The 19,764-nt window shown below is 40.8% G+C and overlaps 1 protein-coding gene across 1 annotated transcript in view; it reads left to right on the top strand.

Moving 5' to 3' along the window:
* VIPR2 (vasoactive intestinal peptide receptor 2) overlaps positions 1-19,764 on the top strand; it is a 58,830-nt gene that overhangs the window by 17,296 nt on the left and 21,770 nt on the right. Inside the window, exons 3-4 of the mRNA XM_020779704.3 lie at positions 13,004-13,111; positions 15,880-15,974. Of these exons, the coding sequence (XP_020635363.2) occupies positions 13,004-13,111; positions 15,880-15,974 (203 nt within the window). The remainder of the gene's footprint in view (positions 1-13,003; positions 13,112-15,879; positions 15,975-19,764) is intronic.

Genomic DNA, 19,764 nt, shown 5'->3' with positions numbered 1-19,764 from the left:
GGTGCACCTGTATGGATAAAAAGAGTAAGTCTGCAGGAGAGGAGAGGTTTTGCACTTGGCTCAATCAGTCTGTCAGAAGATGATCACACACCACAAAAATCATATAAGAACTCTGGATAGCTCAGTGGTTGAGGGCATCTGGCGGTGGAGCCAGAGGTTGGGAGTTCAGTTCCCCACTGTGTCTCCTTGACAGGGGCTGGACCCGATGATCCATAGGGTCCCTTCCATCTCTGCAGTTCTAAGATGATTATTATAATGTTTAACATCCCGGAATCAGTTTTATTTATTAGACAGAGCTGTGTTTTCCGGCCAAGGGAAACCAAGGGTAAATTTGTATTCAGAGTAAAAGAGTGTGAAAATCTTTGGGCAGACAACCATCATGTCAAATAGATTATTGATAGCTATGGATGGATGAACCTGTCATTCCCCTTTCTATAATGCCTGTGGTTTTTTGAAGCACACGTTCATTCATGAAGAATGGGATAGAAGTCTATGTGGAAATTTAAACGCATTTTAATATGACGTCCCCCCTCCTTTTTATGCACTTTTTTTGCAAGCACCTTCTCCCAGCACACACGCTTTTGTACACACTTCTCCATTAATGTATGCATTTTTGGGTGGAGAATTGCATTGCAAAATTTGGAGAAGTGTGAAACCTCTTTTTAGTTTTGGATAAATTAGGTTGATCTATATTAAACAGCAAGCCAAATTATTTTCTTTCTGGTAAGGTAGGCTCTGCTAATAGTGTGCAGCTGTACATTAAAAAATAAAAATAAAGATGTGATGTTTTTGTGAGAATAAGATATGCAGCATAGTCCCGTGCATTTTTTATTAGAAGTAGATGCCATTAATTTAGGTACTGTATTAAGTATTGAGGTTTGCAGGATCAAAGCAGTTTTTGCTTTCAGAGAGTTTATGACACAACTGCAGAACCAGACTGTCTGAAAAGTACATGTGTATTACTAATGTTGTCTCCCCTATGGCTTTCCATGAACTGTGGCTAGATAAAAGGCTCAAAACATGCCCTGTAGTTGCTATGCAGGTTCTTCAGTTCCTTAAAAGGAAGAGATCTTGAGTTGCCAACTAATCATGAGAAATTTGCTCTGGCTTGCTCTTGTGCTTTTAATTTCAACTTGTATGCAGAAACTAGGAAGGAAAAGTTTTCACAGGAGACAAACTTTATTGCAGGCTGACCATCCCAAAGCTCCATATATGTTTGTTGTTTAGTCGTTAGGTTGTGTCCGACTCTTCGTGACCCCATGGACCACAGCACACCAGGCCCTCCTGTCTTCCACTGCTTCCCAGAGCTGGGTCAAATTCATGTTGGTAGCTTTGATGACACTGCCCATCCATCTCTTCCTCTGTTGTCCCCTTCTCCTCTTGCCTTCACACTTTCCCAACATCAGGGTCTTTTCCAGGGAGTCTTCTCTTCTCATGAGATGGCCAAATTATTGGAGCCTCAGCTTCAGGATCTGTCCTTCCAGTGAATATTCGGGGTTTATTTCCTTCAGAATGGATCAGTTTGTTCTCCTTGCAGTCCAGGGGACTCTCAAGAATCTCCTCCAGCACCACAATTCAAAAGCATCAATTCTTCAGCAGTCAGCATTCTTTATGGTCCAGCTCTCACTTCCATACATCACTACTGGAAAAACCATAGCTTTGACTATGTGGACCTTTGTCAGCAAGGTGATGTATCTGCTTTTGAAGATGTTGACTAGGTTTGTCATCACTTTCCTCCCAAGAAGCAGGCATCTTTTAATTTTGTGGCTGCTGTCACCATCTGCAGTGATCATAGAGCCCAAGAAAGTAAAATCTGTCACTGCCTCCATATCTTCCCCTTCTATTTGCCAGGAGGTGATGGGACCTACTATATGCCAAAGCTTAGAAAAGCTATTTTAGAGGCTTCTTCAGATGACACGTGCCAGAGTCCTCCAGCTAGCTATGGGGGCTGGCCATTCTGAGAAAGTTAGTTAAAACAAATAAACCCTTTTCAAAGTTCTGCCAAATAAGTAGCCAATGATAGGCTAATATTTGGGGCAACCAGTTCCATCATTCTCAAACTGTGTGCTGTTTGGGGATTATAGATACAGTGGTGCCTCGCAAGATGGGCGCTCCATTTAACAACGAATCCCCATTACGAGGTTTTTGCAACATTTTGAATGGGGGAATTTCGCTGCGTGATGATCAGTTCCCTGTTTTGGGAACCGATTTTCGCTTCCTGACGATCAAAACAGCTGATTGTCGGGTTTTCAAAATGGCCGCCGGGTGCTCAAAATGGCTCCCCGCTGTGTTTAGGAGCTATTTTTCGCTGCACAGGCACCCGAAAATGGCCGCCCCTATGGAGGATCCTCGCTGGATGGTGAGTTCTTAGCCGATTGGAACGCATTAACAAAGTTTTAATGCGTTTCAATGGCTTTTTTATTTTTGCTTCATGACATTTTCATTCTACAGCGATTTCGCTGGAACGAATTAACGTCATAATGCGAGGCACCACTGTATTGTGATCCAGGTCATTCAGAAGGAGCCAACTTAGGGGAAGATGATGTACGAACTGGAAAATCCGGTGTTGTGGGCTTTCAAATTAAAGTCTAATCTTTTGAAGAAGTGGAAGATCTAGAATTTAACATTTCAGTCCTTCTCATTTTTGAGTGAAGACAGGGAAATCAAATAATTGCCATAACTAGAACTGTGGGGCTATGCTCCCCAGTCTTGAGTGTGGGTTTGTGACCTAACACAATAGAGTCTAATGTATACTTTCACAGAAATACTGATTTAATAGTATTGCATTCCAGTGCAAATCATTTCCCCCCACAAATTACTCTCCATTAAGAAAAACTAGTTAATGTTCAGAGCAGAGCAAACATAAAGTAATTGAAGTCAAATAATTAAATTAATAAGTGTGCCTGTAAGGGGAGATAAAATTAGCAGCACGGTTTGGTGTAACAGAGACATGGTTGGGGAGATTTTATATCTATTGTTATAGGGTGCTTTCCTTCCATAACGTTCAAAGGATTCAATCTAATATGAATTAACTTTGATTTCCAGTCCACTATTGCAATCTCTTGAAAATTGTTTCTTTGTTTGGTGATCAGTTTATCAAAGTAATTACCTCTGTTACTATATTCAGTTATTCCTTCTTTGTCGCTGTAACAAATTATTTAGCTCCTGTTCCATAAATAATTTTTAATTGGGATTTAATGCGAATGAGTGTATAATTCAAATAGGTGCCAAAGTCTACATGGTTAAGTTGCACGTATTAAAGGATCTAGTGACATCATGGCCGATGTGTGAAATGCAAGGAGAAGATCACTAATAATGCTATTTATTGCCTTCCAGTATTCATTGATGCTCTACTTTGGTTGCTGGGCTAGAATAGTGGCTCCCAGTCTTCAGTTTGTGGACCACAGCTCCCAGAAATCCTAGCCAGCACAGCTAGTGGTGAAGGCTTCTGGAGTTTTAGTCCAAGAACATCTAGGGATCCAAGGTTGGGAACTGCTGGACGAGAAGATTCACCAACCATCATCACTCGCTGTTCTGATTAGATCTGATAGTACAGTAGTTACATCTGGTGGGTCTCAAGTAACCACTGCTTAATAACAGAATTGTTCTTGTTGGCTAATGCTTTTTGCATATATTGTATTACCTTTTTTACATCCACTTGCTGCGTATGATAACACCAACTTCCTGTTCCAACCATATACATACCTTTAAATTTCAATAAATAAATAAAAACTGAAAAGAGCAGCTGTTGACCATACTCTTCACCTGCTTGTTTTGGGGCCTCTGCCGCACATCATAGATATCTTTTTATGTTTCTGCTCTTTCTCCAAGGCTGTTCCTTCTTTTGATCCTGTCCGGTTTTGGCCCATCCTGTTCTTGACCCGGCTCCTTGACAAAGAAACCTGTTTTATCTTGCCTGACTGAGACAGTCCAGGAGACTCATATTAATTTATGGTTGCACTGAATAATATCATTTAAATAAATTCTACTTTATCTTTTCAGGAAAGAAATGTCCGTTTTGCTAAGAACATTTCATTCCCAGTAGTTCTATGAAATTTAGGGCTGGGTTCTTGGAAATGCAGTAGTTGGACACAACACTTCTTCAAGACAAAATGTATTTGGAGAAAAAATAAGGGAGCAGATAATGGAATAACTCTTAATAGACACTATCCTTTCTTCTAGGAACATATCTCTAAGAAGAAACACCTTCTGACAAGCTGAACTCACTGTAGCAATGATTTCTCAGCTGCTACTTGTATTTTAGTCTGGACTCTAGTAAGTAATACAGCAGTTGAGATAGTGGTGGTGTCAATGGAAGACGCACCATGCCAAAGCACCATGGCAGAATTAGAAGCTTCCTGCTCAACCACCACCAGTTCGTTGACACACAGCTTGTCTTTTCATCTCCAATGAAACTGGTCAAATTAACCAGGATGGCTCAGGGCTATCTGAGTTGGCACTAAGCCTGCTGTGGCTACCTAGAATCCAAACACCTCCCAACCTAGGGAGTGTCGTCACTCTGGCTTAACTTTGTGCTGGAATAGTAGCTGTGAGTCTAGGTTGAGAGGAGTTAACTGAACTCCTCCATTTCTCCACCATCATCCTTTTTAGCTCTTCTGTTGGCTCATCTCATCAGAGCAGTTGTGCTGGCAGATCCAGGTGTCCGACAGATCTGAGATCAGCTAGCGCAAGAGGTTGTGCCACTGTGGCCAACATATCTTTGAATTTGGGTTGCCCTGTAGCAGTCAGGGCAATCTATACTCAAAAAGACGAATTGACTATACTTCTTCCTCTCCCCCTGTTAGTTTTCTGATGCAACTGGACTGATATGCCTTTTCCTTTGAGTCTCCAGTAGGATTTAATTTCCTAGATCTCTGTATCGTATCATCTGATTTTGGGCTCCCAAGGCCAGGTTGCTTTTGTTGCCTCTGCCTGCCAAGACATTATCCTCGAGGCCTGCTGACCTGGGTGCGAGATATCCCATCACAAGCTGCCAGGATTTATTAATGAAGTATTTAAAAAAAAAAAAAAACACCAGTAAACAAGATTCCAAAGTATGTTCGATCTCTTGCGTGCTCTTTAGCTGCCGATTTTACAAGTGGTGAACAACAAGAGGTATTAAGCTTTTAAAATCAGAGCAGATTTCCACAGGTGCAGGTCGCAGAATGAGAATGTTTTAAGATCCTGCTGATGTTGGATGCAAACGGCGAATTTTTCAAATCAGTTTGAGTAGATAGATTGCTTCGTGCCAGAATCTTTCTCCCAAATTGATTGCCCTCTTGAAATAGAAGTTTTGTTAATTGCATCTAAATGCCAGGTCACTGATGCCTATCAAGAAACACCATTGGCCTGGAAATACTCCTTTTCATTATAATGAAAATGTGCTGATGGGGAGGGGGAACAGAATTACTGTATTCTAATGATCTGTTTCATCTCAGTTCATTTTTTCTCTCTTTTCATATTTTGCATCTAGGCTATCTGTACTCTCTCTCCTGACCTCACTGTGCCTCTATCACAATCGCTGTAGACAGACTCGTAGTCTGTAGTGCACTGAATCAGGTTTTGATGTCCTCTGCTGACAAGAACAAACTGACCTTTAATTATACAGCTCATATTATTTAAATGTTTGCACTGAAGCAGTTCAAGAAACTCTTTCCGAATTTGCCCATCTTTGTAATTTCCATAAACATGTGTATAAATTACCCTGCTTGTTTGTTTGCTTAGTCTTTAAGTCGTGTCCGACTCTTCGTGACCCCATGGACCAGAGCATGCCAGGCCCTCCTGTCTTCCACTGCCTTCCAGAGTTGGGTCAAATTCATGTTGGTCACTTCGATGACATTGTCCAACCATCTTGGCCTCTGTCGTCCCCTTCTCCTCCTGCCTTCACATTTTCCCGACATCAGGGTCTTTTCCAGGGAGTCTTCTCTTCTCATGAGATGGCCATTGCCTTCTGTTTATTACTGGAACTATATGTTGTGCATCAGCAGTTTATCACCAGCATAATGCTACCATATATGGCATAATATCAGAAAGATGTTCTTGCTGGTGAGAGTTATTATTTGGTCTGTTGCTGCACACAGCAGCTCATTCTGTTGATCCATGGTTGCTGCTACTATCTAATTCTGCAGAATCTGATGTACACTCTTAATTCATTTTAGAAGGAGGACATTACTGTGCATGCATGCTCCATGGCTTCCCACAATTTGATCTCTTGCTTACAAGAGAGTGAAGGACATGGTGCTTTTGCCAAAAAAGTTCAGTTAAAATTCCACCTGCTCATCAAGGTTGCTTTCATACAAAGAATTGGAAGGCATCAACTTAGTGGTTTGTTTGTTTGTTTGTTTTGTTTTGTTTTGTTTTTGTCCCAGACTGCAAAATGTCATGCTAACCATGCTGGATCAGCGCTGTTGTCCTTGCGAAGATTTGTATGTCTGCTCAAGCAGCAGGCACTGAGCATTTTTTTTTAATATATTTCTTTTATTTAGAAAGAGCGGAATAGAATCAGACAAGATTCAGTGTTCACATTTGATGTTGTTTCTTGGGAATAGAGCCCACATCCTGCTCCACTCATGCATAATTAGTCAAACATGACAAGGAGTGCCCTAGATTGGATATATGCATAAAAGATGGGGAATTGCTTTATACTCTTCAGATTGTTGCACTGTCTAAAATCATACTGTCTACACCATCCTTCTGAAAGCTTCTGCCCCCCCCCCCCATCCATTGTGTTGAGGGACGCCAGGCTAGGAAGATTGGTAAGCACTAAATGGCAACCACCTCTAGGGCAGTGCCTCCCCAGGCTTGGGGTTTTTTGGACTACAACTCCCAGAAATTCTGGCCAGCACAGCCCGTGGTAAAGACTTCTGGGAGTTTCAGTGCAAGAACATCTGAGACCCAAAATGTAATAAAGGCAGATTTAAAAGGAAATGAATTGCAACAATAATTTAAAAACCACCAAGCAATTAAAATCATTTAGCCGCTCAGAGTGGTCGATTTGACCAGATGAGCGGGGTATAAATCAAATAAATACAGTGAGGTCTTGACTTAAGAACGGCTTGAGTTAACAACATTTTGACTTAAGAACCACTCTCATAGGAAAATATTGACTTGACTTACATACTTAGATTTGAGTTAAGAACTGAAAAAAAAAAACCACGTGGGAGGCAGGGAAAGTGCAAAATTTGAACTTTCAGTTAACTGTTGGCCAGTGAAAAGGGTGCCTGTCTGCTTCCTCACTCCTCCCAGCGTTTAGAGAGTGGATTGGGAGACAGTCTTCGGACTGCCTGGTACTGTACTGCCTGGACTGTATTTTCCCTGCCTTCCCTGAACCTTTCTTGACCTAAGAAAAAACAAACAAAATATCCCCCTCTAGTGGTCGAAGGCGGAATAGCAGCTTCCCATTAGTTTCTATGGACGGAAAAGAGCAGATACGGATCAAATGGTTTTCAATGCATTACTATGGGAAATGCAGATTTGACCTGAGAACATTTTGACTTGAGAACCGCCTTCCAATACGGATTAAGTACTCAAGTCAAGCCCCCACTGTAAACAAACAAACAAACAAACAAACAAACAAACAATTATTATTATTATTATTATTATTATTATTATTATTATTAATAATAATAATAATAATAATAATAATAATAATAATAATAATAATAATAATAATAATAATAATAATAATAATAATAATAATAATAATAATAATAATAATAATAAAAACTTCAAAAGCAAACTTAGAAAAGCAAAAAAAGCTGGCACCCAGCGAGTCGGCCACAGTCTTTAGAAGCCTGCCTAAAAAGATGGATCTTCCAACAGTCAGAAGGACAAAAGAAAGGGAACTAACATAAACTCCAGAAGGAGAGCTATTCTACTACCTGGGAGGAGTAGAGAGGGCCCTCTCTTGTGTCCCCATCAAACATGCCTGTGATGGAAACGGGACGGAGAGAAGGACATCCTCTGAAGATCCTCTGAAGATCTAAAAGGCCAGAAAATCCCGCAGTGCAGTGGTCCCCAACCTTGGGCCTCCAAATGTTCTTGGACTTCAACTCCCAGAAATCCTGGCCAACAGAGGTGGTGGTGAAGGCTTCTGGGAGTTGTAGTCCAAGAGCATCTGGAGGCCCAAGGTTGGGGACCACCGCCCCAGCGGATTGAGGGTTGGGCACCCCTAGTCTAAGGAAAGGGCTGACCTTGTTAAGGGGGAAGGAATGATTTTAGTCAAGTCAAATACACGGGAGAGTATTAGGGGACAAGAACAGAGCCATAAAGTCCGTATGGAGCAGTGAGTCCACCTGTAGAGGAAGCTAGAATGTCTGGGATCAGGGGCCTAGCTGTATATTTCTGCTTCTTAAGGAGAAAGGCAGGGTAAAAATATTTTAAATAAATAGCTACTATGATAAATGAGCCCTGCAAATCCCCTGTGGCATTCTTGTAATTCTGTGTTTAATGAGATTCTCAGCCTCTGTCATCAGTTGAATAAGGATAACAATGCTAATAAGACAATGGAAGATGTTTATAAAAAGCTTGTAAGATCTCAACAGCTATACCATGCTGTGTCCTGTAGGATTATTCCCGGAGATAACATCTGTCTCGGTGCATATTTGCTTGGTATCATTTTCCCAGTAGTCGGCCCTTTTAATAAGTTTCCAAAATGTTTCTCACTAACAGATATGATTTTGTTAAAGTGGTTCATTAAAGTTTGCTGCCTTTATTGTTTTTGTTGTTTTAAAAAAACATAAATGGTGTCAGTTGCATAAATTGCTAAGCTATGATACTGTTTATACAGTGATCTTTGCAAACAAACACATTTTGCAAACAAAGGAGATGATTGTCGAAGTATCTTGTTAATTAGTATACTTATGAAAAGATAAAAGACTGCTTAATTTGTTGATATAGAAGTCCTATAGGACATAAGGCAGCCAGTGCTGTTCATTATTGAGTTTGGAAATCTCAATAATGAACAGTGTAACACCATCACAGTTTTAGGTGCTCAAGAGAGAGGATATATTGATTTTCCACTGATCACTCGTTACAATGGATACATTATTTGTAGGCAGGTAAATCTATTCTGGGGATGTGGTGGCGCTATGGGTTAAACTGCAGAAGCCTATGTGCTGGAGGGTCAGAAGACCAGCAGTCGTAAGATCGAATCCATCGCCTGTCACAGCTCCTGCCAGCCTAGCAATTCGAAAACATGTAAATGCAAGTAGATAAATAGGTACCACCTCGGTGGGAAGGAAACGGCGTTCTGTGCCTAGTCATGCTGGCCACATGACCACGGAGACTGTATTCGGACAAACGCTGGCTCTACCGCTTGGACAAACGCTCCTCTACGGGGATGAGCACTGCCCCCCAGAATTGGACATGACTGGGCTAAATGTCAAGGGGAACCTTTACCTTTACTAAATTTCTTCTGGCATCCAGAATTTTGCTGTAGAATTTGATACCTAGCACAAAATTTGGCATCCTGAGAGCATATGTTTTTAAATGTTTCCAGTCCATTATGGCTGCAGGCATTCTTCAGAATGGAAGGGAATTCTCTGGGAACCTCTCAGAAAGTGGTTTGAATCCTGAAGATATCTAAAGACAGCAGGTTTGTTTAGAAGATGCAGAGCAGGGTATGGGAGAGACGCTGCCTCATTGTTCTCTTCCTGTTGTTATTCTTCTCAACAGTTGCCTATTGACAGGAGGACAGCTCGGCATGTACTGTTTTCATTGTTGTCATGGCTCCATTGGTATGTGTGATACTTTAGCTCGGTAGTTTAGGTATCTGGCTGTGGAGCCAGAGATTGGGATCTTGATTCCCTTCTGTGTCTCCTGGGAAAGAAGCCAGCCTGTGTGACCTTGGGCAAGCCGCACGGTCCTAGGGTGTCCCCCAGAAGAAAGGAATAGCAAACCACTTCTCAGTATTCTCTACTTGGAAAACTCTGAAAAGGGTTGTCATGAGTCCGAATTGATTTGAAAGCATATGCAGTGGTGCCTCGCTAGACGATTGCCTCGTGGGACAAAAAACCCGCAAGACGATTGGTTTTTGCGATCATTATGGTGTCTCGCAAGATGTTTTTTTCTATGACCATGCTTCGCAATACTTTTTTTGAGACCGATGCATAGGGAACCTCGCAAGACGATTTTTTCCAAGATGGTTTTCACAGAACGAATTAAAATTGTCTTGCGAGGCACCACTGTGGTTATATAAATTACAAAAAGTAAGAGGACACTCTGCCTCAGAGAGCTTACAGTCTAAAATCGAATTCAGCAGGGCCAACAAATTTAGAGGGAAATTGGAGGTAGGATTAGCTTATACTAGCTTTCAAGAGTTTTGAGGAAGTAAGTGTCTCTGTGTGTAAAACTACAATGGTGTGTACCTTTCTTATCATTGCCTGCATTGTATTTTGCATGTGTCATCTGCTTGTGGTCTCCATACTGTACTTCCCATTTCTCCTGACAGAAATATCAGGTCTATTGAATGTTGATGCATTTACAGGAATTAAATTTTGAAGTAAGCAGTCAATAAAATGGTTTGTTTATTTATTTTTGCTAGGTTAGTTCAAGGAATGTTGACTTATGTTTGACTAAACATAACCTGTAATGGTACTTCCAAGGTACTTCTCCTTGATTTTTCTTCTAATGAAAAAGACCTGTTGGAAAAGCATGGGAAAATTAGCAAAGGAAGATGTTTGGACCGGGGCAGATAAAATCAATGATTTTTTTAAAAAATTAAATTGATTTAAATCACAATTTAAATTTTAAATTTTGATTTTTTTAAAATTTAAATTGCAAAAATAAAAATCGGATCCACCCTGGTTTGGAGCATCTGTAAATTTCTGTTTTTTGTTTGTTTGTTTAAAATATTTTTACCTCATCTTTCTTTTTGAAAAGGACCCAAGGCAGCTTAAAACATTAAAAGACAATGTTTAAAGCTGAAAACCATTAGAATACAACAGTGCTTTACATAATTAAAATACAATATTTAAAGCTAAAAGTAACGAGTATAAAGAGGCATCTGACATCATTAAAAAAGCAGTATTAAAGCTAAGACCAATAAGTATACAAATATTAAAAAGAAAAAAAGTGCCACCCTGAGAAATGGAAAATACAAAAATGAAGTAGTACTAAAATCCCAGTCAAAGCAGTAAATTCATAAAAATCTATCTAAAAATCAGAAACAGGTAGCTAATTACTGAGGGAAGGCTTGCCTGAAGAGAAAGGTCTTTGAGGCAGAGTATCCTAAAAATGCCCTGTGGGTTTTGGTATTTCTAGATTTCACTCATTGCAGTGGCCAGACCTTCGGAGAGATCAGAGGATTTTTGCAAGGAAGGGAGTCTGGCAGCTCTTGATGGAGAGAACAGTTCATTGGCCATTTACATTGCCACTCTTTTGGGATGTACAAATACAGCAAGATGATGAATGTTCTACTCAATGTGATTTCCTGTCATATCAGATAATGCTGTAAATCTGACGGTTCTTCTTCCTAATGTGCAGATTAGAGATTGAAGCTGAAAATTGAAAGTGCTTCGAACTCATTCATAGGGAGTGCCCGTGAATGGGTCCGTAGCTTCAGTGGACTTATTTGAGCCTACTGCATTGGTACCATTTAATCAGAGATGAGAAATGTTTCTCTTTTGGAATATGGTTCCCAAAATTCCACAACCACCAAAGTTGCTGGCCATGCTATGTATGGGATTCTGGGAATGGTAATCCAAAAAGAACATACTTCCCATCTCCGTATTTGAAGCTCTGGTCCATTGCTGTGGAAAGACTCTGGCTCCTTTTGGATGATTTCAGTGGCCGCAGGATGAGGAGTAGACAAGTTCATGAAGGAAAAGGATTTTAGTGTGTGGTAATCATGATGGTTACATGAAGTCTCCAGGTTGGGAGGCAATGTCCTCGGAATGCCAGTTGCTGGAGAACAAGAGTGGGAGAGCGCTCTAGTGTTCATGTGCTCACATCCTGCTTATGAGCCTTTAGGAACATGGAGGCTAGGTTATATATACTGCATTTTTCCGTGTATAAGACTATAGTTTTGTCTAAAATTTTTAGACTAAAAATTGAGAGTTGTCTTATACACGGAAGTAAGCTGAGGAGAGTACAAAAACAAGTGGAGGGGAAAGCAGGGATCAAATTGTTCATGCAGGGCTTTGATCCCTGCTTTCCCCTCCACTTGCTAATCCTTTGCAAAAGGAAAGCAGGGATCAAAGTACTGCAGAATCGCTTTGATCCCTGTTTTCCCCTCTGCTTGCTAAGTCCCATGGGGCTTAACAAAAGGAAGGCGAAAAGAATCAAAGCAATCCCATGGCTGTATAAGGGGGAAAGGGATCAAAATGATCGTGCAGTTGCTGGATTGCTTTGATCCCTTTCCCCCTCCTGTTGCTAAGCCCGCGGGGCTTAGCACGAAGGGAGAAAGCAGGGATCAAAGTGATCCTGCAGCGCTTTGATCCCTTTCCCCCTACACTTGCTAAGCCCCACTTAGATTTCTTAATTTTGGGTTAGAAAAGTGGGGGGGTCTTATACATGGGGGCATCTTATATACGGAAAAATATGGTATAAACCTTTGGACTGATCCAGCAGTGTTTATTTAAAGTGCAAGAACCATAGCCCTAAAGATTCAAAACAAGTCTCTAACCCCACTTCCATGAGTACTGTATTTGAAAGAATATTTCTGCCTGATATTATATGCTTTGTGCTTTTTCTTTGGTACAACTTGGTTGTTATCTTCCTATTGAATATATGACTCGGTTAAACCAAGGGAAGAAGGAAAAGAAAGCCAGTGTATTTTGCAAGATTGCTTTTCAGAGTATTTGTTTCATGTATGTTCAAAAACCAAAAATTAATAGGCTTCCTTAATGCCGTAATGATACGGGGGTGGGGAAGGAGGAAGAAGAATGATATTCCTCCATAAATTGCACCTTTCCTCTAACCCCAAGTAGCTTGATTTTTGTACTAGAAAGATTAACACCACTCAAGGCGATTCAAATTAAATGCTTTCTGCTTATTTTTCCAGGATGTCTTGGCCTCTGGGATAACCTTACGTGCTGGCACACTGCAGAAATTGGAGAAACGGTGACAGTCCCTTGTCCGAAAATCTTTAGCTACTATTTCAGCAAACCAGGTATTTTGATTATTTTTGAAATATCAGTAAAATTATGTGGGTTTTAAAACCTTTATTTAGGGATCTTGAGCACTAGTAAAAACAGCCAGAAGTCAATAACTTATTTCAAACTTATTTCGTAACTGGTGACCATCAGCATACCTAGGGAAAGGGACATTAATGTAAAAGTTTAGGGTATTCTTTTGAAGCTAGTATCCCAAGATGAGTAAAATTCCCATTTCAGATGGGCTGACCATGCAGTCTAAGATAGTAATCCTGACCAATTATTATGATTGTGACATTTTCTCTAGGAATGTTTTTGTCTGTGTAGTACATGACCCACCAAAACAGACACAGTTTGCTGGCCTTGTGTAGTAAGGCCTGGTTTGGCTACCTGTCCAGGAATTCCAAAACAGACCAGACGCATCAGCTGCTACTCCATACAATAGATGGTTGGTGGACAGCGTTTGGCTAGTAGCTGCAAGTTATACAAGCCTTCTTTTGTACGGGTTGCAAGTCCGATTTAGTGATACCTACTCATCCCATAGGCAAGGCACACAACAAGAGTGTGTCTGTTGGGCACACTAGAACACTCCAAGCCACTTTCCTCTCTTGTCTGGTGCCAACACTAATGTATACAAAGTCATAACTTTTGATGTGGATACAGGAAACCCCAGAGGACTGGCTGAAATCTTATTAACTACTGTGCAAGTTTGAGAAAGGTACAACTCATCAAAATGTGAGCTTGTTGAGAATCTTTGATTTCCACCTCACTGGTTGTTCTAAGTTTGAATTGTGGTGCTAGAGGAGACTCTTGAGGGTCCCCAGGAGTGCAAAGAAAACAAACCTACCCATTTTGAAGGAAATCAACCCTGAGTGCTCACTGGAAGGACAGATCCTGAAGCTGAGGCTCCAATACTTTGGCCATCTCATAGGAAGAGAAGACTCCCTGGAATAGACTCTGATGTTGGGAAAGTGTGAATGCAAGAGGAGAAGGGGACGACAGAGGACGAGATGGTTGGTCAGTGACACCGAAGTGACCAACATGAATCTGACCCAACTCTGGGAGGCAGTGGAAGACAGGAGGGCCTGGCGTGCTCTGGTCCATGGAGTCACGAAGAGTCGGACATGACTTAACGACTAAGCAACAGCAAGTTGTTCTCGGATCCATATTGGATTGCAAGGGTGTGTTTTTTAATACGCATGGATATTTGTATGTGCAGATGTGAAATTTTCCCCAAATAGATGCATTTTTATCCCATTAGAGGATAAAGATGCTTGGTGGCATTTTTCAGATTTTTGCATTTCATGTGCCCTTTTACTGCTGTTCAGATTAGATTGCAAGCTCGTAAATGTACTGATTTCCAAGCTTGACATCTGAAGCAGAACAGGTATGCCTATAACCTGCTGGATAGCTTAGTGCTTCCAGACCAGAAGTTGGGAGTTTAGTTCCCCTTTACATCTCCTTGACAAGGGATGGTCTCAGGGATCCATAGGCACCCTTCCAGCTCTGCAGTTCTTAAGATGATGATTAGGCGCAGGAGGAGGAGAGAAAATTGTTCTCTTGCTCCCCACTCCATGCAAAAGACAAGTACTGTCTGACCAAGCCCATTGATCATACGAGATTTTTCTGATTTGCAACCCATGGAATTAAATGTGGACCCAACAGGGTTTTTTCCCCCCAGAATGTCATAATAAAGATATATCAGCTTGTGAAGGCACTACACAATTAGCAGATGCCTATTTCAGTAATAGGCAATAATTTCCTTATCTGTTCTGAAAGGCTGGTAGAAAAGCTCTTCAATTCCTCATTGTCTTCTCTCCTGCTGGTCATCCTTGATTGCACAAAAGCTTAAAAAATTCATTACAAACAGATTTGGAATTTGTGATGTGTCAGAGGTACGTGGATTCCTCTCGGTTGCTGTTTGTGGCTACCAGTCTTCATAGTTTTAATAACTCTGCCACAGATCATTCAGTATCACTTTAAACAACGTTGTAGAGTAATGAGAGGATTTTACAAAGACAATTTCATTCATGTTATTCTCATATCAAACACACTTATAGTCCCCAATTAGTCTTCTGAAAGACTTGAAGATAATAACACACTTTTCAAGTGATTTTTAATGATGCTTTGTAGGTCTTCCTGGACAGCTGGAGATGAACTATCCGTAGTGACTTAGATAAATATCTAGTGTTTTTAGAAGTTATAATACTTTTCTGGAGTTAGAATAACTTTTAGGACAATACTGTGAATAGATGTAAAATCATGGACTCAGAATAATTGAGTTGGAAGGAGTTTTTAAGGCCATCAAGTCCATCTCCCTGCTCAATGCAGGAATCCAGATCAAAGCAGATTTGACAGATGATGGTCCACTTTTTTCTTGAATGCCTCCAGTGCTGGATTACTCACCATCTCCTGAGGGAATTGATTCCATTGTTGTTCTGCTCTAACAATTAAGACGTTTTCCCTAATATTAAGCCTAAATCTGGCTTGAGCCCATCATTACGTGTCCTGAATTCTGGCATAACTGAGAACAGATCCTGGCCCTCCTCTTTAGGACTAGCTTTTTGCTGCAGCCATCTCCAAATGAAGGATCACCCAGGTGTATCGAACTACAAATCCAGTCATTTGCAACCATTAATCTTTTGGTGGTCCAGGGATGTTGGAAACTGGTGGAGACCAGTACCCAGAATACGAGTTGTGGTGACTTAAATTTTTTTTAAAAAAGGAAAGACTTTGGTGAGGAAAAACTGAGTTTTTCTCCTCTTTCTTCTTCTTTTATCCCCAGGAAATATTAGCAGAAATTGTACACGTCATGGCTGGTCAGAGACATTTCCACATGTCTACCTTGCTTGTGGATACAAAGAAGTTGAAGACAGCTCGGTAAGACGGCCAAAGTTATTGTTCAGAATTACAGTCGCAATAGTGAAGCCATGTTGAAGCCGTTGTGATCTCAGGTGGCAGAGTGTTACGGGAGGTAAATAACCTTTACTTGGGAGGTCTGTCACTAGTCAGCTACCTCATACTGTTCCAAGTGCCTGAAATTCAGGTGTACAACACGCTCTATGGTTAGTAGCAGCAGCTCCGCAACCTTTATTCAGTTCCACTGATGGAGAAAGAAAGGCAACAAGCTGAAACTAGATCCCCCTTGTTCTTTCCTGCTCTCCCAGGTAAGGCAGAGATGAGTGGTGCCTCCAGAGAAATCACCAGTGCCATTTTTGTCCAGGCAATTTCTCTGGATATCCACTCCATCAGCCTTGGCTCCTGAAGGACCTGACAATGCCTGAGAGGAGAAGCCAGCTTCTAGCTTAAGCCCAGTTGGCATATAATGCCACCTATCTTTTATTTCTTAATCAGCAGCTCATGGAGGAGGCTGTGGAGATGCCAAATTAATCCATGGCCGGGACCCTAGGCTTTCAGGTGTTTCGGGGGGGGGGCTCCATCGCTTCAGTCTTCTGCCTCACGACAGCTGACAGCCCTAGGGTGCCTTAGCCAAAAATAAATAAATAAAAGGTGGGTGTTGTAGTCCAAAAGCCTAAACCTGCAGACCTCTAGTTGTTGTTACGTTAACATACAGGAGCATTGCAAAATATTTTCTCTCAGTATATTCCTACCTCGACAGTCTGTTCCCTCATTCTGTAAAATGTGCAGAATGATGATAAGACAGCCTTGTATCCCCAGTCTGGAGGCTTGCAACCTACCCACATGTCACATATCTGTGATGCTTTGCTCAATATATCTTTCAAAAGTGACCTTTGGGCAGAAATTTCAGCTATGTTTCTTCTTATGAGTTTTGGCTATAATTAGGTCACTTCTGGTCTTTCTCATTTTGATCTGTAGAGCCATATTTGCGCATCTTGCATATGTATATAGCAGCTGCAGGCCTTTTCTTCCCTTTTAAAGAACAGCTACATTCTAATTACACACACAGAGAGAGAGCCTTTATAAAAAGAATCTCATGTGGGTTTCTTTAATTAAGGGATTTTGAAAAACTAAACAATATAAAGTTCTCAAGGAAACAGAATGGAAACATTTTGGGTTTTCCAGCTGGAAGGCAGTTTATCTATATATATTCTTCTGAGATATGAAAGTTATCAGAATAGTTCTTGCTCTGTGGGAGGTTTTCTGCCTTTTGCGTGTTGCGCATCAGATTATATTATTGTGTGCAGAGCTGCTGCTGTAGTGAATTGCAGTTCAATTCAAAAGAAGTTTCTCCTGAAAAGGATAGATAGACATGAATAAGGACTTAAGGACTCAAGATAAATATCCTTATTCAAGAAAGAACGTACATCTTTTTCCTATCCTGTGAGAAAGTGGAGTTGTGTCTTGGGGTTGCGTTCCCCCCCGCCTTGGGTGCAGATTTGCTCCTTCAGTGCAAATTCGTGCATTTGTGACCTTTTTGTGCACATTGGGCATCCTGATTCCTCTATTTTTTTTCCATGGATATTTAAAGAATAGAAGCATTTGACAGGCTATTTGAGTCCCTTTTAGGGATCCAACAACCAGACCGTCTTCACTTTCCGTGTGTATGCTTGACAGTCACCAAATGAAAAAGGCAGTAATTCTGTAGACACAGGCTAAAGGTAGGAAATTCGCCAATTCGTCTTGTTCTCTTGCTGGATGTGAGGAATCCCATGATAGGTCAGCACATGCTTGGCAGGTTGTCTCAACCTGTTGAAAGATATAATGAGCTTCCCTCACATCCCTGGTAAGAACTGCTGACAATAGCATGGTAGTTTCCATGCATTTTAAAGAAGTAATGGAGAAGAACCTCTAAGTGGATTGTGCCCTTTCTCATTGATAGGTCAGTGTCATGCAGCCAGGGTGTATAAAGAGGCAGCCATGAGCCTCTGCCTGACTGAGCATGCAGGTTAGGAAGCCACTGCTTTGCAAGACGGGCATATAGGCTTAGGATATGAAAGGCAGATGAATGAGAGGGTTAGATTTGGCATTGCAGGCCTATTGGGGGATAAGGTCTGCCCAAGAGTCTTCGCCACATGGGCCATGTAGCCAGGCTGGCCAGAGGTGCCTGCTGTTCAGCAATACTTGAGGTATTGTGGAGATATTGTGGAAATGTTAGCATGCATAACAGCCACACAACTGTCCTGGGTGTGTGTCCGAAAGACAGCATCATGCTACATGCTTCGCAGTGGTAGAAAAGGGAGGCCATTGCTGTCTTTGGCTCAGCATGTAGTTTATATCCTTCACATTTGCTGTTTTATTGTTATTTTGAATTATCCTCCAATGTACCTCAAGCAGGGTGTCCTATGAATGCAAACATCTGCTTCCTAATATCTCCATCTGGTTCATATAGATTGGCCCATACCTCAGTAACTTTATTAGGAGATGTTCCAGACATAGCCATGTGTGGGTGACATCAACAATCCAATTTAACTGTCAGGAGCTGCCTAGGTTTCAACTGGATACCCTCACAAAAGGGGGGTTACATAAGAGAACCCTATTTTTAGTCCACTTGCATCATGTGATACTTTGGACATTTTCATTTCAACTTTTTTGACCTGATCACTTTTTAAAGAATTCACATTACGAATAATTTATTGCTTTGTAGCCAATCAGGCTGTACACAAAAGCATAGATTAAACCAGTCTTAAAAACCAGTATTTGGCATGTCATGTAAGTGCATATAAACAAGCATTAAAGATATAAAATAATAGTAATAAAATAATATAATAAGCATTCTCAAGAAACGAATCAAGGTTAACTTGAAGAACTGATGAAACAGGCAATAAATTATGATATTACAAAAGGCGTACATGAGGTATAGTTAGGAAAAAACAATAGAAAATAAACATGAGTGCACTTCAAGTTCATGGTACCAGCTCATTATTTTTCTTTTTTAAAATCTAAACAAATGTCAGTTGGCCAGACAAGAAAATTGTTTTGTAATAATTAAATTACTGTGATCTATAAAGCTGCAGAAGACTTGCATTCCAGCTGTCTGAAAGACTATACATTGCCATATGTGCATGTGTGGCTTTGAAATCTTTGGTGGATGTCCCATCTGTCTGTCTCACCATCTAATGAGGGCACAAGAGAGTGGGGTTGGTGGCAGCTCCCAGCCTTGGGCGCTCCCTGCCAAGGAGACTAGGCTGTCCCCCTCTTACTTGTCTTTCTGCCATCAGTCCTTATCCTTGTTATTTAGGTAGGCTTTTGCAGCTGGTTGCTGAGGAAGAATATTCTTTTGCCAGATGGGTGTTCTAGGATCTTAATTGATATCTTTCAAAATTGTGTCTCTAATGTAATTGTTTTAATGTTTGAATTTGTTTTGTCTTTTAATTTATTTATTTATTTTAACCAGTCTTACTTTTTAGCCTTCTTAAATCCCATCCCCTGTTCCTCCTCACCCAATAAATAAATATTTAAATATTGTAGCCAGAAACTTATTGGCAGTCTCTTACGGGTAGACCCATTGAATCAGTTGTTGAATGGTAAGTCACAATATGCACATCTCTGGGATTCAACAGGTCTACTCTGGTTACGACTACCAATAGGATATACTTATGTATACACACACACACATAATGTATATTTGTGTGTATAAATATATACAGTATATTTGTGAAATCTTACAAAGGGATAGTAACTTTTTTTCCACCCAAAATATTCAGCACAGGTGGGAAGTGCTTACTATTGCTTCATAACGAAGACACTA

The sequence above is a fragment of the Pogona vitticeps genome, chromosome 6, assembly GCF_051106095.1.
Source record: "Pogona vitticeps strain Pit_001003342236 chromosome 6, PviZW2.1, whole genome shotgun sequence".
Lineage (NCBI taxonomy): Eukaryota > Metazoa > Chordata > Lepidosauria > Squamata > Agamidae > Pogona > Pogona vitticeps.
The sequence above is the reverse complement of the archived record's forward strand: the minus strand, read 5'-3'. Positions and strand labels throughout refer to the sequence as shown.